Source organism: Chionomys nivalis, chromosome 10, assembly GCF_950005125.1.
Source record: "Chionomys nivalis chromosome 10, mChiNiv1.1, whole genome shotgun sequence".
NCBI classification, from domain to species: Eukaryota; Metazoa; Chordata; class Mammalia; order Rodentia; family Cricetidae; genus Chionomys; species Chionomys nivalis.
Window position 1 is genome coordinate 82,173,587 of NC_080095.1, and position 24,668 is coordinate 82,198,254.

At 48.7% G+C, this 24,668-nt stretch overlaps 1 protein-coding gene across 1 annotated transcript in view; it reads left to right on the forward strand.

Moving 5' to 3' along the window:
- Positions 1 to 24,668, forward strand: part of Cdhr3 (cadherin related family member 3) — a 62,843-nt gene that overhangs the window by 13,802 nt on the left and 24,373 nt on the right. Inside the window, exons 5-9 of the mRNA XM_057782855.1 lie at positions 7,113 to 7,207; positions 7,911 to 8,015; positions 12,800 to 12,948; positions 15,611 to 15,800; positions 23,595 to 23,766. Coding sequence (XP_057638838.1) covers positions 7,113 to 7,207; positions 7,911 to 8,015; positions 12,800 to 12,948; positions 15,611 to 15,800; positions 23,595 to 23,766 — 711 coding nt within the window. The remainder of the gene's footprint in view (positions 1 to 7,112; positions 7,208 to 7,910; positions 8,016 to 12,799; positions 12,949 to 15,610; positions 15,801 to 23,594; positions 23,767 to 24,668) is intronic.

Here is a 24,668-nt window from a genome sequence, read left to right on the forward strand (position 1 = left end):
ATCAGGTCACATAGCCCTGCAGACCGTCCCTTAGGACAAAGAACTGGCAGGAACCTGCAGTGCTGCAGCCCAGCCCCTCCAATCCCCTCCGAGGTCCAGGACTCGTCTGAACCAGTACCTGCCTCCCGGAATATAGGTTAAGTGACAAGGGGGAACTTCCCACCATCCCCTAGAAACCCAGGACTCAGAAAGGTCACTTTGTTATATGGATTCGAAGGTTCTTTCCTTCAGGATTCCTGTCACGCTAAACACAGCAAATGTGTCTCCTAAGGAAGCTATTCTTTGGAACTTGAAGGGAGGAGACTCCTCTCCTGCAAGGCCCTGCCATGCTGCCTACTGTAACCTCCCGCACTCACGCTCCCCACCGCACACAGACACACACACATACACACACACAGAAACACACACAGACACACACACAGACACACACACAGACACACACACAGACACACACAGATACACACACAGACACACACAGACACACACACAGACACACACAGACACACACACAGATACACACACAGACACACACACATACACACACATACACACACAGACACAGACACACACACAGACACATACACAGACACACACACATACACACATACACACACACACACACTGTGACTGAAAGCTGTGCTTCCTGATATAACTCCTCTGTCAATTCTTCTATTCATACCTGTTCCTCTGTTCTTTCTCTCTAAGTTATAGCTCAATTCAATGTATAACTACCATCAAATGACATATGAGATAATTATTCACTTTCCACACGATATTAAAACATGGTGTACGCTTTACTCCTGGGCTCACCCATTAGACCAGCCCCATTTCAGGTGCTCGGTGGTGACGGTGACACGGGGTGATGGCTGTGGGGGTGCTCAAGCTCATATCTTGATGTAGTTAGATTCCCAGGAGTTCTTCCTGGATTCTGATGAGGACACGGGTGACTGGGATCCAGAGGCTGCACATGAACGGAAAGATGCTGTCCCTGGGAGCTTTCTTCCAGTACCCATTCAGCTTTTTTCCCACCTGCTGAAGAAGGCTTGGTGAGAGACCCCATTCCCACGCCTCCTCCATCCCGCTCCTTGCCAACAGCCCCTTGGCTGCAGCTGATGCTCCTTGGAGACTCTGAGGATACTTATAGATTTTGCAGCTGGAGGCAAAGTGATCTAGTGTACAACCCCTCCATCAGAGGGTTTTCTCAGACCTTTCCACTAAGGAGGCCTTTTGCATGAAATGAAGTGTGCTTTGTCCTCACCAGGGCAGACGAAGGATTAAATTAAAAGGGCAATAACCTCACCGCTAGGAGAACATCCTGACTTACATCTTCCTGCTCGTGACGGTGGGAGGAGTCTAGCCGTTCCTTTATTCTAGGACTCTTCTATGCCGAATGGACTGATGAAGGTCATGGATAGACAGCATATTGTATTTCTTTGTTTGTTTTCTTGTTTACTGTTAGTGTGTGGGGAATGTGCGTGTGAAGGTCAGAGAACAACTTTGTGGGACGGACACTTTCTCCCCGTCAGGGGATCAAACCCAGATTGCCAGGCTTCTTTGTCGTGGTATGTAGTGTGGCAGGTACCATTACCTGCTCAGTGCTGAGCCATCTTGCTGGTCCCCCAATGTTCCCTGCCTTTACCATCCCCAACCCAGTCATTGGAACTGAGGTCTTCACACACTCCAGCAAGCATTCTGACGCGGAGGTACAGCCTCAGCCCCTTTTAGACTGGATCTTGTTATGTAACCCAGGTTGGTCTCCTGAAATCTAGTTGTTCTGCCTCAACCTTTCGAATGCTGGGATTACAGGCAGCTGTGTAATAGTCTCCTTGGCCATCCAAACCTTCCATCCTGCTGGAAGCTCCTTAAGCAGGAAGGTAAACAACTCAAAATAGGGCCAGGAAGTCCCTGAAACCTACTGGATTTAGGTCCCTCCCTGACAGAGTAAGCAGTAAAAGCCGAGAGTCCCTCTCAGACATAAGGAACCAGAACTGCAGGGAAGACTCTGGGATGAGCCAAGCTGCCCAGAAGAAAGACAAACGGAAGTGCAAAGCCTAGAGACCAGCCCAGCTGCCCGGAAGAGGACTAGACTCGCGGAGGCTCTTGGAAAGGATACTCTCCAACCCTTGAACTGCCTGTAGGCTCCGTAGTTCCTGGCTTCTGTGAGCTGTCACCTCCACTGGGGTGGGCTTTGGTGATGTAGTTGTCTTCCAATCTTTTCTGCTGCTATAAGTAACCCCTCGCTCATAACCCCCAAACAACCCCTGGGCTCACCGAGTTGGACTTTGGGGGTACCCATGCTTTGGTCTGTTGGGGATTCCCTATCTGGGGTGCGCAGGCATGTACCACACCTCCCCCAGGAAAGTTCTGTCACACAACACAGGCGGGTCCCACCATCTAGTTTCTCGCTAGAACTTCCTGGTCCCGTAGCAGCCCCTTTGCTTCTGATTGAGAAAAGGAACTAAAGCTTTGCTCGGGAACTGCACTGGGTACCCGGGTCTTTCTTCCTGTTCCAGAAGTTCTGCTACGATGTTCTACCCTTTCCTTCCTGACAGTTTTCCCACCACACGCCCCCTTCAACACGTCCTGCCTGTGCGCTTCGGAGTCACCCCTTGAAGTCACAGCCAAAGGCATTCTACTCCAGGTCTTTCCATGAGGCTCACAGAAGGAAAAGCCCTCAGGTTTGGTTGGTTGATTCCAGCCCCTACATCCACAGCTGTTCGTGGCTGTGCACGCTTCTGGGCAGACCCTCCGATGGACGGAGATCATCGCCCTTAAGACTGGCAGAGCCTGGATCACAGAGACAGAACTCAGATGCCTGTGGCATTCCTACCACAGAAGGGGCAACAATAGAAGATGCAGCTTCAGCAGCGAGGTGGACATTAGTAAAATCAGCTGTGGGCACTGCGGATGCAGCTCCCTTGGTCGAGGTGTTTGCCTAACGTACACAAAGCCCTGGGTTCAATTCTTAGGATGCCAAGAAAGGTTGGAGGCCAGCCTGGGATATGTGAAACACTGTCTCTAAAAACAACAGCTACAGAACTCCCAATACACAAGCTTGTCCATGTCTCTTAAAAACATTTAAGTGATGCCATACACACTTAGCTCTTCCACACAGGCAGAAGCCAGGGTAGGCTATAGTAAGCAGCTTTTTATTGGTCTTTTTCCTTTTGTCAAGGCTTCCTTCCTTCTCCCTCCCTCCCTCCCTCACATTACCACCTACCACCCCCAGAGCTGGATGGGAGTAGCATAGGAAAAAAGAGAAAGAGGAATTGGTAGGAATGTTTGTTTGTTTCAAAAGATTCAGCTTAAACAGAGAACTCTAACTGACACACAGCATTGTACTTCTAACCACCACAGTCTTAATTGGAGATTCTGGTCTGTGTGCTTCTCCTCTGGGTGAGGCTACAGGGTCCTGAATTCAGGCTCAAACTATCTTTGGGCACTCTGGACTTGGGAGAACGAGGGTTCTCACTTCCCTCTGGAAACTGGCTCCCTGTGGGATGAATGCCCTGTTCTCTAGGACAGAAGGCTGAATTCGCATTGATTTTTGTAGGATGGCCTGACAGCTAGGAATGGCTGTGGAAGACCCCAAGGTTATATTGCCAGCTTCTGCCATACTGTAGAAAGAAGCCGAGGGGAGGTTGCTGGCCCCCAAGGAGCTGACATTTCTGCAAACTGGGCCACTTCATCTTCCCTCTGCCTATACGAAAAAGACTCTTCAGAGTGAATGGGAGGAAGGATGGGCCCTGTGTCTTCCAAAAGGAAGCTTTTGTGACCAAGGGCAAACTGGAACCACCGGGAGCCCTCAAACAGGACTGTGGGAGGTGGGAAGGGACGTTCCCAGAGGAAAGCAGAGAGCTTGTCTAACGAGCATTTGTTAGCTGAATTGATCTGATTACTCACGACTTTTCTCAGCCAGGACTGGGGCAGAGGGGGCTGCGGTGCCTTTTCATTCTACTTAGTTTCTGTTTTCCAAGAATGAATATCAGGGGAGAGCTTTGATTAAACAAGCCTTTAAAAAAGGAGGCGAGGATGCCAGGTTTTAGAGAAAGCCTTACTGAGTCGTTGGCAAGGGGCCACCTGACACAATGTTTCTAGTCTAAGGATATTATCTCTTTTCTGAGAACAAAACTGCGTGTGCATGAACAAAGCGAGGAGATGGAAGGAAAAGAAATTAGCTTAGCAAAAGTATACATATGTTCACATATATGTAAAGATTGGATTCCAGGAAAGCAGCATAATAGAAATTAAGAAAATTCTCACGCCCTCAGTGTTTGCTCCCCAAACCAGTTCTATCTGTTGCTGTTTCTTTGGCTTTTTCTTTCCTACAGCAATTGTTGAGACCGTAGGCTGAACTCAAGATCTCACTGCCAAATATACCATTGCTACTCTTAAACAGACTCACAAAATGTTTGGCCCGACATTGTTGTTTTAAGATTTTTGAGGCTACCATGACTGACTTTTTGAGGTAGGGTCTCATTTTGTACTGCAGGCTGCCCTGGAATCTGTGGTCATGGCCCCGCCTCTACTTCACGAGCGTGGGGATTACAGGCACAGAACACAGTACTGCATTTGTTTAGGGTTTTCCAGAGGAGGGACTGTTGGTTGGTCTCTTGTCAGAGAGAGATTAGAACTAAGAAAACCCCATCTTTGGATACTTAACAAAGACTCTCTGCATGCCCACATGAGGCAGTTTCTGTTACAGAGCTTACTCCATTTTTTTAAGGTGCTGCAGAGCTGGGAATTAAACTCGGGGCCTTGTACATGTGATGACTTGACTTGGTCATGGTGTCTCTTCACAGCAATAGAACAGGGACTAAGACAGACATCCTGAAGTTTCCTCCATGCAGGCTCTGTTGCTGTTATTCTGCACAAACTTACAGGGAATGGTGGAGCCAGGAGTCAAATCTCTCCAGAATCACAAACATAATTTACCATCCCAGTTTGTGACTTTTATATCCCAACTGTGTCTGAGAGATTTTGGTTCCTATCATTGCCCCTATTGGTTCCTCTTGGGGTCCCTCACCTGCAACACTCTGTTCCCTCAGAATCTATCTGCCATGGCTGTAGCCCAAGATTCCCTCTGCTTAGAACCAGATAAGTAGATTTGTCTCCCAGAGCCTTACAAGACACATACAGAGAGCCCCTGGCTCTGGTGCTTACAGTAAAGGTCTCCATGAGTCCCTAAAACCTTGTTCTTCTACCACACCCAGCTTGAGCCTCTGATTACTGATACAGGAGAACTTCCTGCAGGGAGGACTCAGCCCAAAGACACAGAATTGCTCTGCATGTGGGTTGCTTACAACCCAACCTGTTGCTGCTCAGGCAAAGAACTGGAGCGATGACAGGGGCTTGCAAAGGTGTGTCTATAAGGGACAGGGGATGTAGTCCTGAGAGAAGGTCACAGAGGAGAGCTCACAGGCATTGCCCACCTGTCTCCTCTTAAAACTGGGCAGGAGACCAGTAAATGAACACTAAGAGGTTGTTGTTAAGTAAACCCCGTGTCTAAAACACTGTGCTGTCGTTAGCTAACGTGGCTGGTCGATCGATCAGTGTGACGCCATGGATCTGTGGGCAGCTCACACTGACCACACTTGATCTCTTCTGGACTCAGTTGACAGGAGACACAAGGCTATGAGGAAACGCTCAAGACGGAAATAAGAACACAGGACTGCCATTGGATTAGCACATCATCTTGAGATTTTAGAAAGTGTGTGTTTGCACAGAAAGACCAGAAATGAATCCATCCAAATGATGAGAAATCACATGTGGATTTCAGTTAGTCACTTTTTAATGTTTTTATGTCTTCCCCAATTTTTGTGTAAAAGTATATTCACTACAACTAGAAAGAGATTATTGCACAACAAACAGAAGGTAAACGCTTCTCAGACTTTGTTTAAAGGCTCTATATTGGCTCCAGAGGAGACTTTAATCTGTTTTCTGGCCACTCTTCTCTGGCCCTAGCAACGCTGCAGCGGCCACACACCACGTCTTTGGTTGGAGACATTGGCTGTGTGTTTTTGATCCTAGGCTTTGGGGGCTGTGGTTCTGGTTCCAAAGCCTCCACTGGTTAGCTGGCTCTCTCATCTAAGGCCTTGGGGATACACCACCACTCATCTTAGCAAGCAAGAGTGAAACCTTTTAATGCGCGAGCCCTTTGCAGTAAAGGGATATGAACCGTGTTCTTGTTGCCCTTCATGTTTAACCATGTGCTTTCTCGTTCAGTCCTCCTGATGGCAAAGCATGGAGCCATCGGTGTGGTCCCTGGGTGACTGAAAGGGGGAGGATGAGAACATGTCCCCAGCCCTTCTTCTGCATTCCGTTCTCTTGCTTCCTTGACTCCGTACTCCAATCAAGGAAGCCATCTTGATGAACACTTGCAGAGGAATATAGTCATGGTCTTCCCTTGGGCTGGACCTTAGTGGGTCCTACACAAGCCTGCATGTTTCTATCAGATGTCATGAGCGCGACAGTCAACTGTCAAGAGAGTGGCACTGGGCACCGGTGTGAAGGACAACAAAGGCCCTCAACTTCCCAAAGATATGGAAAGCTTACTTTTATCAGTGGTTTTGTACCCTGGGTAAAGTTTAAGAACAGTGTATCGTATCCCCAACTCTTAAGTCCTGCTGTCTCCCACATCCCCAAGTTACAATGGTCTCTTCCCTTCTGTCATTTCAGTGAATGATCTTCAAGTTTCTAAATCATCACCTCCTTCAGGGATAAGCACAGGAGCGCATTCATGGTGGCAGGGTCCTAGTCTCTAACGTCGGGTAGTGTGTTTAAGTAGTGTTGATAAGTAAAGGCACAGTGTCAGAGTCAAGGTCAGCAGATGTAAGATGAGAGGGACATGGAGACGGAGGTGAGAGCTAGCGGCTGCCCTCCAATAGACGTTCAGTAGTTGGAACAGCCCTTTAGGGAATTCATCAGAGCCAGGGGTTCCTACCAGAGTTGCATCTAAAGACCTTGCTCCTCAGCAACCAGGACATCTCAGAACTGTTGATCTAGAAATCTTCCTGAACCGTTCGCAGCATCATGTAGACCAAGCATGCCAGACTTGATCAAACATACCTGAAGGTGTGCTGACACCCATCTGACTTTCCCTTGTTTTACAGTATTTCCTCATCTCTCCCTCAAAAAACTTCAGGGTGTCTGTGGACGGCACACTCTTCTCTACCACAGAACTGGACTTTGAAGCAGGACACAGGAGGTAACCTTTCCAACCACCTTCCCTGGAGAATGACCGTCCATAACTCAAGGAAAAATAAGGGAATAGCCAGATACAAACACAAGGTGGGGGGTCCCCACACAGCCTGAGGTGTGGCTAGGACTTCAGCTTCAGTAGGGCCAAAACCATGGTGTAGGGGAGGGCATGCCCAGAGCTGGGGGCACGGGGTGGGAAGGGCAGCTTCTGGGCCACCGAAAGTCAGAAAGTATGATGAGAAGTCAGGCTTTGAAATGGAAGCCACAGACCTTGGGAAAGGACCTTGGGAAAGCCGGGGTAGGCTCCCAGCTAGACTAGCCAAGAGAACTAGAGTGGTTGTTGAGGGATAGGGTGTGGCTCTGTGGTGGAGTACTTGTCTAGTGTAGGGAGGCCCTGGCTTCCATAACCAGCACCTTGAGTGAATGAGTTAAAATGTGAGCCTCAATTCCTGGAGAGTAGAATAGGCCCATTGCAGGAACATTGTAATACGGAGAATATGACTTGGCTGGCTTTGACTCCAGACTGAGGAATGAGGGAGTGAGCCCCGTGGCCAGAGCTGATGATAGGCAGCCCCGGTAGCCTCTGAAGGTGCCTAAGAAGCCGGCGGCTGGAGAGGGGGCCTGCTCGCCTTGCTCCTTCCACTGCGTTGGCTTTTTCTGTGGCTGTGTCAGCAAGCCTGTCTCTTGTACTTGGAATGTTCCTCTGACAGCTTCAGTCTCCTCGTGGGAGTGAGAGACAGCGGGAACCTGACCGCCTCCACAGCGCTCCGGGTGACCATTGTGAACATCAACGACGAGATCCCACGCTTTACCAGGTAGGCTCGAGGGCCTGAGGACGGGGCTCAGAGAGTCTGCTGCCATAGCTGTCTGAGGCACGGCCGAGAGATGTGCTTTGCTCTGGCCTAGATGAGAGATGAGACATAGAACTCTCCAGGGTCCTTCGTGCCTCTTGGCCCCGTGTTCCCCCCTTTGCTCGCCACGCCTCCTGACCCCCCACATTTATTCACATGCACCATGGGACTGTGGGCATGGTGGAAAGAGGGGCAGTGGCTGAGCACAGAGCTCCCTGTGAGTCCCTTTACGAACGCAGACGAATACAAGGCTTGGTTAATAGCGTGCCCCGTGTCAATAATAGAACCCAGAAGCCCAAGATGGTTATCACAAGGCCGCTGGCGTAGCAGTTTCTTCTTGGCTTGGTGAGCCCAGAAAGACATCTTGCTGTGGCTCCCACATTTCATGCAGCAGGGGTCTGCTGCACGTGGGGATTCAGGAAGGTGAGAGGGGAATTAGAGACGGTAGGTGCCCTGCAGGGCCGCCTTGCTCTCTGCTACCCTGAGTGCGCACAGGCCCCAGCCACAGGGAAACAGCGCCATCGTGTGCTCGGAGGTCAGAAGCATTAACGTCTGCGAACAAATACAGCACAAGCTACTCTCCAAACCCAAAGGCAGGGCACAGTTATTATTTGTCCATTAAAAAGCAAAACTAGAGCTGGAAAGGAGGACGTATTGCTCTTACGGAAGTCTAGAGTTCTGTTTCTCCGTACCCAGCACCTGCCCTGGGCAGCTCACATTGGTCCATTACTTCAGTCCCAGGGCGCGAACACTCTCTTCCAGCCTTCTCCGGCGCCTGCACTCACGTGTTCACATACACACAGAGAGACATATGCGTAATAAAATAGATCTTTGAAAATATTAAAAACAGCCGGGCAGTGGTGGCGCACGCCTTTAATCCCAGCACACTGAAGACAGAGGCAGGCAGATCTCTGTGAGTTTGAGGTCAGCCTGGTCTACAGAGTGAGTTCCAGGACAGCCAGGGCTACATAGAAAAACCCTGTCTCAAAAATAACCAATATATACATATATGTGTACACATATACATATATGCTTATATGATACTTATTATTACATAGAATATATTATGTATTATATATTTTAATCATATATTTACATTTATCTATTTCTGTATATTTACATACTTATATATTTTATATATGTATATAATAGAATGAAGCAAAACCAACTCAGAGCTGACTCCGGTCCAGCTCTCAAATCACAAGTGAGAACCGGAGTCTGAAGGTGCCTCTGGTGGCCAGTTCCCCTCTCTGCTAAACAGCTTATTGTCTGCAGGAGCCTGCACTCTAGAAGTGGGGTGGGGAAGGACACTGCCTCATTTTGCTCAGGCTATTAAATGAGAAGCAGCCCCGTCCCTCAACCGTCATGGATTGAAAGGATAAACTTGGAGTCACACTGGATGCTGAATTGAGAGTGTGCCTAATCTCTTAGACTTCTTAATTTCTGTTCTCTGAAACTTCTGCTAACGTTAACCACATCAGACTCAATCTTTAACTCGACTCAGGTATACCAAGTCTGAGTGTGAAGCAGCCATGGCGGCTGTCAGAACAGCTCTTCACCTTTGTGGCTAGTTAAGGCCACCACAGTGAGTGCCGTTCCGTTGTTGAGACTCCTCTCATTTCTACAGAGGGTTTGCTGTGCTGTAGTGGGAGCTATGGGCTGTGTTCCTGCTGCCCCAGCTCCTGGTCGCCTGGCTAGCTTATGCCCCAAAATAACGACACACAAATTGTATTCTTTTAAACACTGCCTGGCCCATTATATCTAGCCTCTTCTTGGCTAATTCTCATGTATTAATTTAGCCCATTTCTAATAATCTGTGTAGCACCGCTAGGTGTGCTTACCGGGAAAGATTCAGCATGTCTGACCTGGTGGCTTGCTTCATCGCGTCTGGCTCTGAGAGGAGCTGCCCTGCATCTGAGCTCAGTTCCTCTTCCTCCCAGCATTCTGTTCTGTTTACTCCGCCTATCTAAATTTTGCCCTATCAGATGGGCCAAGGCAGTTTCTTTATTGACCAATGAAATCCCACATCACTGTGCCTGCTGGGCTGTGGCTCTGCCTGATTCCTTGGTAGCCGCTTGTCCTCTTGTAATGGGTGCCAGCCAGGCAATGACGCCATCTAGGTTGCTCATTCACAGGGAGGAGGTTACCCAATCACACAGAGAACGTGATTACCAGCCCCACCCACTGTGGTCCTGAGCTCTGGCCCTCAAGTGTAGCGCAGAGCTGAGTGGGGATGTGAATGATAATCATATTTATCCTTTCTGGTTATTTTTAAAGGTTTATTTATTTATTACGTATACAGTGTTCTGCCTGCAGGCCAGAAGACGGCACCAGGTCTCATTCCAGATGGTTGTGAGCTACCATGTGGTTGCTGGGAATTGAACGCAGGACCTTTGGAAGAGCAGTCAGTGCTCTTAACCACTGAGCCATCTCTCTAATTCCTCTCTGTTTTGGTAGACCTGAAATCAGAGCTTTTTGTTGGATAATCTTCTTTATAGACATAAATCTTAGATCAAATACTAACTTTATTTTCTGCCCCACTTGCTGTCAGGACAATGAAGTGCTCTCTCCAACAGCCAGCCCTGATTCTTTCATGAGAACCTGGCACAGCCAGTGTGAACTGGAGTCATGGAGCAGGGTTTAAGCTCACATCCCGACTTGAACCAGATGCTTCTCGGTGGCAGGGCTGTCTCACACGATGGAGTTTGTTTAGAAGCATCTTCAACAGGGGAAGAACAGTTCCCTCCCCAAGTTGTGACAACCAAAAGATGTGTCTAAATATAATCTCTTCCCTGCCCCCACCACACATACACACAGGTCCAGAACCATTGCCTAGAAGGAATCAAAGATGGGAGTGAGGGCAGATTCCTCCCGTGATGTCTTCTGTCTGTCATAGGCAGCCTGGGGCTCTCTGTTACCTCTGACCCTGGGGAGTGTGTGCACACCCCTTTCTGTCTGAGTGGACACTCCGGTCTCTGGGGCTCTGAGATCTGCATTTCCACTGAGCTCACTGGTGATGCTGGCATCGCTGGTGCCAGGAGTAACGAGAGAGCCCAGGACAAGGCTTTGCAGGCAGCGAGTATCTTTTTTCCCTTTTCTGCAGCTGTGATAAGTCATCTGGCCCAGGCTACTCACACAAGGAAGGATGTTTTGGGGGCTGACAGTTCCAGAGGATCAGACTGTATCACCATCACCGCGGGGAGACAGGACCCCAGGCGGTTAGAGCAACAACTTAGTGCTCACATCTGTAACCTCAATCGGGAAGCGGAGCTCAAACTAGGAAGGACTCCGGAGTCTTTGGAACCTCAAAGCTTGCCCCCAGTGAGGGACTTCCTCCAGCAATGCCACACTTCTTAAGCCTTCCCCCAAAGCACCAGCTAGGGAGTAAATATTCAAATGCCAGAAACGATTGGGGACATTTTATCCTTCAAACCACCAAGCACCTTTATAACCCTAGCTGGGAAGTTACTAGACCCAATCGAGTGGATAGAAGAGAAAACATCCTGCATTAGAGACAAGAGTTCCGTGGGCTCTAGAAGGCAAGGCCGCCTCTCTCATCTGGCTCCATCTCTGGTCCCTGCTGCCCCTGGCTCCTCTGGCTCTGCCTCCTTCTGTCACACACCCTGAGAAGGGAGATGGCAAGTGGGAAAGAGGCCACAAGGGCTCACTCAGTGGACACCAGACAGGGAGGCCCGCACACTGGAGTGACTTCTCAGACAAAACAAGCTTACTCCTCCCCATGGGGTACGTGGTGGGAGACGCCCCCATGGATGCTATTGGGCCCAGGACTTGGGGAACAGCCCATGGGGTATGCTAAGATGAAGGCCTGGGTTCAGATTGTTTCTGCTTCTCTTGAGTTCAGACCCAGGCTCTGTCTTGTGTCTGCTTCCTCTGGTCCACCCTGTGGGATAGAAGTGGTGAAGTGGGGGCAGCAGAATGGTCAGAGCCCTGGACATGAGAGAACAGCATTTAGAGCTGAGAAGACTGTCTCGCTTCAAGGAGGGACCACAAGGGGAAATGGCACCTTAGGAAACAGGGCTCTGCCACGCTGAAATGATCTCACTACTGGCCTTTTACAAACTCATGGGGGTCTGAGAAACATGGGTACGCTGGGCCCTTGGATTTCTATTATCCACAGTAACCCTTCGGGAACAGTTCCATGGCCGTGTGACTGCCAGGGGCGCCTCAGTTGAGAGAGCTAACCTGGGGATGAGCGCCACCTGGAAAAATGTCCACGTTCCGTGTGGAAATGTTGTATCCTCGGGCAAAAGAAGAAGAAATAAACAAAAATCGGAGATGCTAGAATAGGCAGCATTGGGCTTCAGGCGGGTTCCATCCATCGGGTGGATTCCCCCAGGGTAGAGTCATGCGCAGTGAGGAAACCTGCGGTCCTGAACGTCGCATCCGGATGGGTTCTTTAAAATGATCCAGACAAACGGCGAGGAGAGACTGGGTGGCTGTATCTTTGAAGGGGTGTTAAAGATAGAGGGCGTCAGGCAGGTAGTCAGTGGCTGTGCCAGTGTAAATTGCCGCAGAAGCAGCAGCCTGGCACGCCTCTGCACCCGCAAGATGTGATCTTTGGAAATACAGACGCCAGTCACCCTCCTTTCAGCCGCTGTGTTCTCTGCATGTTGATGCCACTCAAGCAATGCGGTGCTATATTTAGCACACCCCAAAATACCTACAGCCCAGTCCGCACCCTCCCCTTCCCCTGCAAATTAGCTACGTCTGCAGTGTTTTTGTTCCAGCCCAAGGAGAGAGTACTCCATCCCAGAGGAAGTGCGTCCAGGAACCATCGTGGCGAACATCACGGCAGAGGACCCTGATGACGAGGGCGTTCCTGGCCACCTCCTCTACAGCATCACTACTGTCAGCAGCTACTTTGTCATAGACCAGTGTGAGTCATCCGCAGCATCCTATCTCGTAGCTGCTAAAGCAGCCGCTGGAGTGGTTGGTAATGCTGTCTTCCTCTCTGGCACTTGGCCTGCCGTTCTCTCCAGGTTCAGCCTTAGTTGTCAGGGAAAGGATGTATGAAAGGCAACCAGCTAAGATCTGGCGCCTGAGCAGAGCCGACTGTGAACAGCTGGGTCACCTGTCACCTTTATGGAAGGGGGTGAATTTTTTTTTCTTCACTGCCATTAAGATTAAGGATAAAATTCCTATAAATAGAATTTACATATCTCCATCTATGTGGAAATGAAGACCAGAGGACACAGGGAAATATATTTTATATTTTTTTTGTTTATTTTGAGACAGGGTTTGTCTGTGTAGCCCTGGCTGTCCTAGAACTCGCTCTGTGGACCAGGCTGGCCTTGAACTCAGAGATCTGCCTTAGTACTGAGATTTCAAAGGTGTCTGCCAACACTGCACAGTGCCTTTTTTTTTTTTTTTTCTGCAATGCTTGGTATGCAGCTCTGACTGAGCTATAATTTGCTATGAACCAACTCAGGGCAATCCTCCTGCTTAAGCTTCTTGTTTACTGGAGTTACAGACATTAACCACTAGTCCTGTCTGGAAAATTGCATTTCTATACCATTTGATGAGAAGGTAATGGAGTAATTATGATTGGGGGTGAAGTGTCTAAAGCTGGAGTAAATCACACAAGCCCTGGTGTTTGGACGTCTTTGCCCTCTAGACGGTGACGCTTACCAGTCTCTGGTCAAATCTCTCGAGTGAAGGCCTGATGGCTTTCTCTTGGGGAGGACAGAATGAGGGTAGAGAGGCCCCCTGCTTCCCCTGTTACTTCCGATTTCAGGGTGCTCTGTGGTGAGCCCCATCCCTCTCTGGAAGGCACCTGTAGAGATGCTTGATCTACTGCCCTGTGCACACGTTTCTAAGAATGCAGAGTGGTATGAACTTAACTGAAATAAAGTGTGTAACATCAATGTCTTCAGTAGTTGCATTAGAAAATGAAATTGCAGCTGGACAGTAGTGGCGCACGCCTTCAATCCCAGCACTCGGGAAGCAAAGGCAGGCAGATCTCTGTGAGTTCTGGGACAGCCTGGTCTACAGAGTGAGTTCCAGGACAGGCTCCAGAGCTACAGAGAAAAACCCTGTCTTGAAAAACTGAAAAATAAACAAGTAAAAATAAATAAATAATAAAATAAAACCACTCTTAAGATCCAAAATATTGTAATTACAGCATGATTGATATTTAAAAGCAATTGAGATACTTTATATGATTTTGTTTGGAAGCTTGTGTATTTTATACTTAAAGCACATCTCAGTCCAGACTGGCCCCATTTGGGGGTTAAACAGCTTCATGTGCTTAATGGTGATGCACTGGGCAAAGTCTCTCTAGATCAGTTTGCGCAGAACATGAGTTTCCTCTCCTCTGGAACAGCCACCTCACTGAGACTTTGCCCTCACTAGGTGTTATGCTGAGCAGCTGCACGTATCCTTCCCAGGCACTTACACACACTAATGTGGTTTACAAAGGAAAACCAAGGGCTTGAGGGAGACCTAGACAGACAGGTTCAGTGAGTTTTCCCAAGAGCCCCAGCTCACAGAAGGACTTGGAAGTCCACGCCAGATGATTCTAGAGTCTGTCCTCTTAGCTACCATACTGTCCCATCTCCATAAATCCAGGCCACATAAGACCTCTGGACTTCACTTTAGATAATGCCTTGTGGAAACCAGCATTGGACGGTCCCAGACCCTATAAGCTTTTGAGTACACCTAGTCTGAGCCTGGTGATGAGCGTGCAAAGCCTGCACCTGGGATCTATGTCTGGAAACTTCTGAAGGCTTTTGATACTGACAGCCTCACACAGCTAAGAGTGTAGTGATAGATGACCTTAGGTGAAAATTCTGTTCACTCCGGTGTTGCAAAAATGAACTTTTACAAGTGTGCACACACACGCGCACACACACACACACACATGCAGACACACACACTGCAGGCACACACACACACACACCCCTCAGACACACAGTAGTGCTTGGGATTGAACCAAGAGTGCTGTCCATCCCAGGCTGACACTCTGCCTCAGAGCTAAATTCTCACCCCCCCCCCTTTTGAGTATTTACATTAAAACTGGTTCCAAGTAATAAAAACGAAATCAAATCAAGCTAAGCATGAAACTGGGGAAAGGAAGAGAAAAGGAAAAGAGAACAGGGGAGTAGAGGAGAGGGGAGACACATCTCATCAGAAAGAGTCAAGTGATCAGGGCAGAGGAGGGGTGTGAGCCAGCGCTGCCCCAAGGATCTGGGCTTTCACTTGTAGCTCCAGTGGTAGCCTCACTCCTTCTCCAAAGTGTGTTTCTTAGCAACAGATTCACTAATAATTGGTGTCAGTTACCCAGTTACCCACCTGTTCTGTCAGCTGTGGACAGTGCTGTACCCAGGGCTCAACCCTGGAGTCTAATGAGGTGTTAGAGCAGGGTCAGGTCAGGTGTCCAATAATGTCAAAGAGAAGCACACATCATTTTACAGAGAGACATGTCTGTATAGGGCTATACCCAGGGTAAACCAGCCATCATTCTAGAACCGTCATTCCTGTGCTCCCCATGTTCCTGGTGCCTTTGTCCTTCATTTGACCTCTAACCTCTGCCTTCTTAGTGACTGGGACAATCCAAGTGGCCCAAAGGCTAGATCGAGATGCAGGCGAACTGAGACAGAATCCCATCATTTCCCTGGAGGTTCTGGTGAGGGACAGACCCTCTGGGGGTCAGGAGAACCGTATCCAGATAACCTTCACTGTGGAAGACATCAATGACAACCCCGCAACCTGCAGCAAGCTCACTTTCAGGTACTGGTGTTGAAATGTGTTCCCTCTTGGGTGGCCCTCGATCTCTGGCTTCTCTGACCTCGGATAGCATCAGGAAAATGACTCTTGACATGCAGGTTCGAGTGTCCCATTTTATTCAGAGGTCTTTTTCTTATTCTTTTACCTTCCTCTTTCATTTCCTTCCCTCTTCACTACTTTTCTTTTCCTCTTTCTAAGTGTGCTAACAGTTAATTTTCATTTCATCCCCTTTGCACCAAGGGTCCTCTCTGGACTGTGTCTTGTCTTTATTTATTGCCCCTAGAGGTGAGAAAGTGCTGTTAGCAGTTGTAATGGAGTCAGGATTGCTAACTAGGATCTCCCAAAGACACCCATAGTATAATATGAATAAACCAAACTAAGCACTAGGGTAAGGCAAAGGAAAGCATCTAATTCATCTTCCATAGCTTAATAAATGAGAGGGAAATACGATGCATGTGGAACATGAACTATTTTATATATGTATATATGTATGTGGGTGTGCGTGTGTGTATGTGTGCATGTATTGCTCTTTGACTCATAATTAATTCACAATAATTTTAAAATAAAGTCCTCTAATAATGACTTATTTTTATTTTATGTGTGTTAGTATTTGACCTGCATACATGTCTGTGTACTGCATGCATGTTTGGTGCCTGTAGAGCTCAGAAGAGGGCCTCAGATCCCCAGGAACTGGAGTTATGGAGTTAGTTATGATCCGCAGAGGTGTTAGGAGCTGAACCCAGGTCCTCTGGAGGAACAGCAAACTGCTCGTTTGATTCTGGGTTACTATGCTTTCCTTTTTCTTAAACCATAGTATTGCCTTTTTTGCTGTTTTGACAAAAGCCACAAGATTGGGAATTTGTCCACAATAGCTTCAGGTCTGTGGTTTCCATGTTAGCCAGTCTTTGGAAGTCTGAATGGGGGCAGTGTTGGGGTGGGTGCATCAGCAATGACCTTTGTGGGCTGAGTCCCGAGTCTAAGGTAGGGCTGGAGATCAGAACAGATCTCTGTGTTGATGACCCTATAGACAAAGGCTCTTGGGTTGTCTTTACTGGGTTTTCAAGTTTGCTCCAGGTGGCTTTGAACAGACTCAGTACAGAGCATGGCCATGCGAAAGATGAAAAGTCCTAGACAAAGACCATCCCGGGTAAGCGATAGCTGTCAAGTTCACGTGTTATGGTTATGAGCAGCTCCCCACTTCTACAGCTTGCCTGCTCTGCTCAGTGTTCGAGGGTCGGTGTGATGACTTCGTGTCTGTTCTGAACACTTCTCAGATCCACCATACATCTTGCCCCATTCCCCGGAAGTCTGCCTTCTTCCACTTTCTAAAGGGTCTGTCTCTGTAAGGCGTCCCTCTGCACACAGCACTTTCTGGCCCTCAGTTCCAGTTTTCGGGTCTTCTCTCTCCACTGGTACTTTCTAGTCTCTGGTAGCAAGGATGCTCAATTCTGTTTTTCTCCCCCCGGTTTTTCAAGACAAGGTTTCTCTATGTAACTCTGTAGATCAGGTTGGCCTTGAACTCACAGAGATCTGTCTCCTGAGTGCTGGGATTAAGGGTGTGCACCACCACAGCTGACTGCTCCACTCTTATTAACCCTGAGAAATGTGTCAGCCTTGCAATTCCTACACACACCAATACACCCACCCCTTTGTAATCATCTCTTTACTAAATCTAGAATCATCCTCGTTTGCCATCTACTTCCTGCTGAGACCTGGTTGACGCAGTCACAGGCTGGACCGTGTTGTAGACTACTCTCCAAACTTATGCGTTCCAGATGCTCAGTCTCTTTGATGGGCAGGGATGGGTGCCACAGATAGTTAGGATGTGACTCCCACAACACCACAGGCACAGTCTAAACCCCATCTGCTACCAGAATGGCCCTGTAGATGGAGCAGAGCTTTGCTGAACCACTCACTTCCTTTGGAAATCTCCATTAATGCTGGCCTTCTGCAGCAGCCCCAGTAAGTCCTGGAAACTTCTCGTTATTCCAAGTCTTCTTGCTCTTTGTTCCTCCACACGGAGGGGTATCAGTGCCTGGAGCAGATTGTGCTGTCTCAAGTCTCTTTGTTTGTTTTCTCCTTTGCTCGTATCTGTTCATCGAATGTTCTGGCTTCCTGTGGTCTAAAGTCCCCTGAGGTGGTAGGGCAAATTACCCAGCGAAATCACATTTTGAATGTCGTTGGTCCTCTAGTCCAGGCAAGCCCATGGAAAGTCCTGCTCCTGATTTTCTCTCTAAATTAGCCCCGAAGTCCATCACACTAAGTCAGTAACTGTGCTAATTATATTCATGGCTGAAGATAATTCTAAATAATGCAGCCATCACCTCCAGGCTTCTCCAAAGATGATAACTCCTGGGGGAGGGGAGCTGTTGAAGGCTTAGAGGAATTGTAAGTGAGGTGGGTCCTTGAGAGGCTCCTTCCTTGAGCTCTAAAGTGGAAATCTTCACTTCAAGAGCTCAGCCTGTGTGTCCACGACACCCGAACATACAGGCCTGTGGTACTAAAAGCCCTGTCCATGTATCTGCCATCCCATCTTTGATCCCTTCTCCATCCCAGTCATTACAACCCCAAGCATAAAAGCCAAACAAAACCCCAGGACAAGGGGAAAGGAACCACATAGTCTCTGACATTTACACTAGAGCACTGTGTCTTGATGCGTCTACAGATGGGCTAGAGGGTGAAAGGGCTGGGTGCCAGCATTCATGAAGAGCAGCTGGGTGGTAGCTGGAGGCTCAGAGGCTGTGGGTGGTGGGACAGGACAGCCTGGAGGAGGAGGTCCTTTCAGGCGCCCATGTCTTTGCCCCGGGAGGCTGCAGCGTTCCCAGGTTGATGATGGATGGTCCCAGGGCTCCAGTGGAGGCATTGAAGGCGGCGAGATGGCCTCTGGTCAGGCTGTAAATTGTCCAGCCCTTGGCTGAAACTGCTTTGCAAGCTGTTCATGAACAGGAGGCGGATCCAGAAAGCTGCTGGGCAAGCCACCTTTGCGTGGTGAGGGCCTCAGTCTTCTGTTGGCTGTGAAGGAGAGAAACAGCTTCCCTTAGAGGCAGGGATTGACAAATGAGGGGGAGTGGCTTTCCAAGAAACACGTTTGCGGGGGAGGGATACCAAGTGTCAGGGAAAAATGAAAAGAGCGTGTCAAAACTGTTGATGTAGCTTACGGTGCTTGCCTAACGTGCAACAGGCCCTGGGTTAGATCTTCAACAGTACATGCACGCACATGCATGCACACACACACACACACACACACACACACAGAGAGGGAGGGGGCAGACAGACAGACAGAACTGTGCACTCTGATACCAGGATCCTGAATTGCTCAGATGACACACTCTACCAGATCCGCAGTACTTTAATCAATGCTCCGCAAACATCCATGGTCTAGATAAAATTATATTATTGATGTTCTTTTTTTTTATGGGGAACTCACTCAGGCATAGTGTACAGACAATTGAAAGTCTCTATTCTAGCGTCTAGGACCACACTCAAGTGCTTAGGAACCTGAGTGGAACCCCAAGTGTCCAGAACATGGTGTTTTTAAAAGCTGAAACCGCATCCTGCATCTCGAGGGCTTCGCAGAAGTAAGCCGTTTGAAGCAAGCAGTCTTAGCAGACGCTAAGGTAAGTTAGCTAGGACATACTGACCCTGGGTTTCTCGAATACAGTTGGGTAGTTTTCCACGGGATTCTCCATCAAGGGGAACAGATTCTAGTTAAGCCTGGGGTGGCCTCAGCCAGAATACAAGATGGAGGAACCTCTGCACTGCTTTCCCCCATCATGTTCCCCACTGGTTCTATGGCATGAGTGAAATCATTGACTCATCCTCTTCTAGGGGGGCACAGTTGGTCCTAGGGACTAGTAGTTCAGGTGGCCATGCAGTTGAGAATTTAGGGTTCCTCTGTTAGCCCAATCGGGTTAAGAATCACGGTCTGGCTAATGCTAACAGTAAGATGATCAGCCTTGGTGACCAGGTGACCAGAGACTGATAGCCAATTATCTGATCTGTGCCTCCCTTTTCCCCTTTCTTTGAGGTTTTCCCTAGCCATGGCAAAGTTTTCTATAATTAAACATAATTGGTCGGGATAGAAACAGCAGATTTCCCCTACAGTCATACATAATCCTCTCCATTTCATCAAGCAAAGATGTAAGCCTCTTCAATTTTGCAGAACCACTTCTGCTATGGAGTCTGCTTGCTTCTGTAGTCTTGACTTGAGTCCTCTTGTCCTAGTCCACTTGTTTAGTCAATTTTCTCAACTTTTATCACTGATTGTGAGCACCAATGTTCCTGTGACTGTCGTCCCGGCAATACTGGCCCCAGTCGGGAGCAGGACAAGGATGGGAGCAGCTCTTTTCCCACTGCAGCCTGGGGTCCATGTTAATGAGTGCTCCTCCTCCCCGTTATATAGACACACCTGGGGCAGGGTGTACATGAGGACACAGAGGAGGGACCTGGTGTTTTGGAATGCCTGAGGAGACACGTTTAGTTAAACCATTGGTACAGGCCCACCAAGTGGTCTCAGGGGCCACAAAGTTTGGCTGCTGATGGAATAACTGACCTGGAGAGTGGACTAGCAAGCGCTGGAGTAAAGTGAGGTTTCTCCACAAAAGTCCTGGACACCAGGCAGGTTCCAGCTCCCTGTGTGTCTCCCAGTATCAGCTTACGCTGTTCCTAGTTGCAGTTGTTTGTATTTGCTAGGCGACCGATGGTCTAGTTGGTGCCTAGCCCTGTGTAGAAAGGGGTTGAGGGTTCAGCAGAGTCAGCAATTCTGACCCAATCCCATCTATGAGTGGTCAGATAAACTGTGAACCTTGTCAAGGGTAGAGGGTACAGAAAGGGGACCCCAGCCCCAGTGACAATGGGGTCTAGTGTGGTAGTGCTTTTGGTCTGGCTGCAGCCAGTCTCACAGAGGAGTGTTGGTTGTGGTTTACTCTTTTCTCTTGGACTGTTGGGACCCATCAGTTGGGGTCTGGAGAGGTGGCCTCCCCGAAAGGTAAGCATTTCCTGGGTCTGTTTTGGTAGCAAAATAGAGTCTTATTTTCCAGGTTCTTCCAGTGTCCCACGGAACATAGTCGTTCCAATGTTGACTCCAGTCTCTCAAAATTATGGTTATGAGATTGCAGGTCCCTATCATGCAGTGTTTGGGAGGTCCCGTGTGTGTGTGTGTGTGTGTGTGTGTGTGTGTGTGTGTGTGTTCTTTGAACACAGATAGAACTGGGTTTCCTGTTTTTCCCTCTCAAGAGACAGGTCTCTACAACCATCGCATCTGTAGTTTAACCAAGCTCCATAAGTGAGTATAAAAGAACAAAGCTCTATATGGAACCGGGGTTGCTAATCTGTGGTTGGGTTTGACGATCACTTTCCTGTGTCTGTTATTCTTAATTCTCCAGCCCAGAGGGGGCCCAGTAGGAGTTGTGGGTTCCTGTCCCCTACAGAGAAAGGAAAAGGATGAATGCAGTGTTCTGGGTTAGTGATCCAGGTCAGTCTTCCACTGAAGGGGTCTGAAGTCACATGACGGTCCACCTGTCCGTCATCTTTGACAGCCTTCTTTAATTGGGAGAGATGGATCCAAGGAATGACTACAGCCACATTCACAGCTGAGGTGGTGGGGACATCTGGGCAGAGAGTCCCTTCCAGGCTGGTGCCAGAGTCTGGGTGGGGATCCTCTTTTTCCAGACAGAGAGTCCTGGGTAGAACTGGTGGGCACAGCAGGATTCCCTTCGCTGCATGGTCAGTGGCCTGGACCTGCAAAGCCGCAAGGGCTTGAGAAGGGAATGATTAGACTTTTCTGCCTGGGGAATCGCTCAGAGTTTGAGGACGGTGGGAGCTGGGCTCCCAAACATAATTTTGGAATATTTTTGGGTTTGTTTTTCGGGTTTTTGTTTGTTTGGTTGGTTGATTGTCTTGGTTTTTCAAGACAGGGTTTCTCTATGTAACAGCTCTGGCTGTCTTGAAATTCGCTCTGTATAGTGGGCTGGCATTGAAGTCACAGAGATTCACCTGCCTCGACCTCCCAGGTGCTGGGATTAAAGGCGCGTGCCACCACCACCCAGCTTTTCCCAAACAATCTTAAAAGGAGTGAGCCCCTCTGGTAAGCAGCCCTGAGCAGGGCAAAGGAGAGGAGATGGCCCGGTTTTCACCAGTTTCAGGACCAGTTTGCTCAGTTTCCTTTAGAGTTCTTTTCAGCCTTCCTCTCTGACCTGAGCTCTGAGTCTTATGTGCACAATATAATTTCCAGTTCATGTTTAATACCTTCGTCAGATTTTGAGACACTTTGGCCACGAAGGGCAGGCCATTGTCCTACCCCGAAACTAGGGGATTCATTTCCTGAAGAAGTTTCTTAGTGACTGTTGGGGCCGTCTCTGGGTGGGACAGGCTTCCAATCATCTCGAGAAGGTGTCTACAAACACCAGCAAATAGTTATAGCCTAAAACAGTTGACCTGATTTCAGTAAAGTCCAGCTCCCTGTGTTCCCCATGTCCACTTCCTGGAGCCTGAATCCCTTTTGGAATCTTCCTTTCCCCTTTGAGGTTTACCTGAGCACAGGTGGCATCTACACATGGTGACGTCATTAGGCTTCTCTAATTTGGGATATAATAATCGGATCTGAGGAATTCAGAAGGTTTTGTGTATCACTAGGTGGGTGACTTGATGGGATTCTGTAAAAAGTCACCTCCAGAGTCACAGGAAGGATGGGTCTGTTGTCCGGGGGCATCCGATATCCTTGTTTATCTGTTTGGCTAGTTCTCATTTTGCCTGGGCTGTGTTTTGGCTGTATTTTGGCTGGTCTTGTAAGCTGGGCTCCCACTGGGCTATGAAGACTTGGTTCAGACTTAAAGTTTGCAGTGATCTTAGCACAGATCATGAAAAATCATGTCTGGAGGCTTTCACTTTCTTTGATAAGCTTTGAGCCCCTCCAAACTACTCTGTTGTTTCCGTAAGATGAGGACAAGAGTGGGAACCTCTTGGAGATGCTGAAATTGGAGTTTTAATTTTGTGAAGGGCTCGGGATGAAAGAGCACACAATTACTATCTAATAAGTGGTCCCTTAGTCGAAGAGTGAAAGAGTACATCCATGGCATTGGACAGTGAAGGCGGAAACAGACTGGCAGATGAGCTTTCTGCCAGGGTGGCCGTGTGGAGACACAGGGACACGTGTCTTCTCCCGAGGAAGCAGATGCTGTTACTGGCCACAGCCTAACACAATCCTTGCTCCACTGTTGCTGATCCCAAGTTCATTTTTTCAGCTGTCACAAGAAAAGACTGTAGAATGTAGAGGAATACACTTTGGTAGTGAGAGGCTCTGAGCCTTTATGGTACTCTGAGGGGCCGCTGGAGATCTGGGGGTCGCACTGGAGATCTGGGGGAGGGGCACTCCAGAAGCGGGTGCAATGCCCTGGGGCTAGCGTCTTGGTGGGCTGTGTTAGGGGCATCAGGAACATCCCACTCTGGTGGGCAGGAGCATGAACCAGGAGCAGCTGAGGGCAGGGAGGAAAAGTAGGAGCGGGTGAGGAGAGTCCTGCCGTCCAAAGGTGAGATGGTGACTGAATGGCCGAGCTTTTCGGTTCTCAGGAGCAGGCTGCTGTGTTCTGACAGGGACAGAATGCCGCCTCTAGCTGCTGTATTAGAAGCGGTCTGCAAGGACTCAAGGGCAGAAGCAGCGAGGGCAGCGAGGAGGATGCTGCCACAGCCAAGGACTTGTGGACTGAATGAGAAGTTGAGGTATTAGCCTCAGCCTTGGTGAGAGGGCCAATTCAGTCGCCGTTTGTTAGGGGAAAATATTGAATTCTATCTTTTTGCCAGCATTATGTTGACGGAAAGCGCAGTCAACGGAACGTTGCTCTTGGACCTGAACAAGTTCTGCTTTGATGACGACAGTGAAGCTCCGAACAACAAATTCAACTTCACCACGCCATCTGGAGCGGGGAGCAGCGGCAGATTCTCACAGCGTCCAGCTGGCTCCGGGAGAATTGTGGTCAGTTTATGGTCATTGGCTCATTAAAGGGACGCTGGGGAAGCTGGTTCAACATGCCTGGTGCTTCTGCTACCCTGCAGAGAGAAATCTGCAAGGCGCCTCCTCTCAGAGCCGCCATAACTGACAGACTCAATCGTGGTTGTGTTCCCAGCCGCCCTTTATTTCACTCAGGCTTCAGTACCCTTCATTACCCAGAGCCGGGCTAGGGCCTGAGGACGTCGCCTGCCTGCTAACTGAGCTGTTACAGACATGGCGGTGCCCTCTGTGGGCAAGCTCTTCTGTTGTTTGAGTGCTCGCTCCTCAAATGAGGCACCAGGGAGGGAGACCAGCCCAGACCATCCTGAAAGATTCTGCATCACAGAACCACAGAGACCCCAGAGCCGAAGAGGCGGAACTGGACGGACGGGCATGAAAACAGCGAAAAGGAAGGCCGTGGCAAGGGTCCTGAGCGGGTGTGTCCAGCAGACCCTGGGGTTGCCACCACCTTTCTCCTCAGCCTTTTCTACCTCCCATCTCAAACTGTCTTCAATCCCTTAAAAAGTCATGGGATCATTTGAAAAAGAAACAAACTAATTTCTATTTTGGGGAGATTCTTTTTTTTTTCTTTTTAGTTTCTTAATTCATAGCCACCATTTAAGATGTAGAAAACACTGAAGAATGTCACTACATAGGAGTGAACACTGACAACATTTTGATATATTTTTCTTTTCTATGTGGTTTTATGTATCTACATATATGCTTGCATGTATATTAAATAATGGAAGAATGGAAGCTATTCCTGTATAAAGGGTTTCGTTTTTTACTTTTCTTCAGCTTTTCTGAAGGCGTGAACCTTGTTTGTTGGGCAATAGTGCTAACTAGCTAGGCGGACTATTGGAGATAGATTTTCTCCTCTGGTAAAT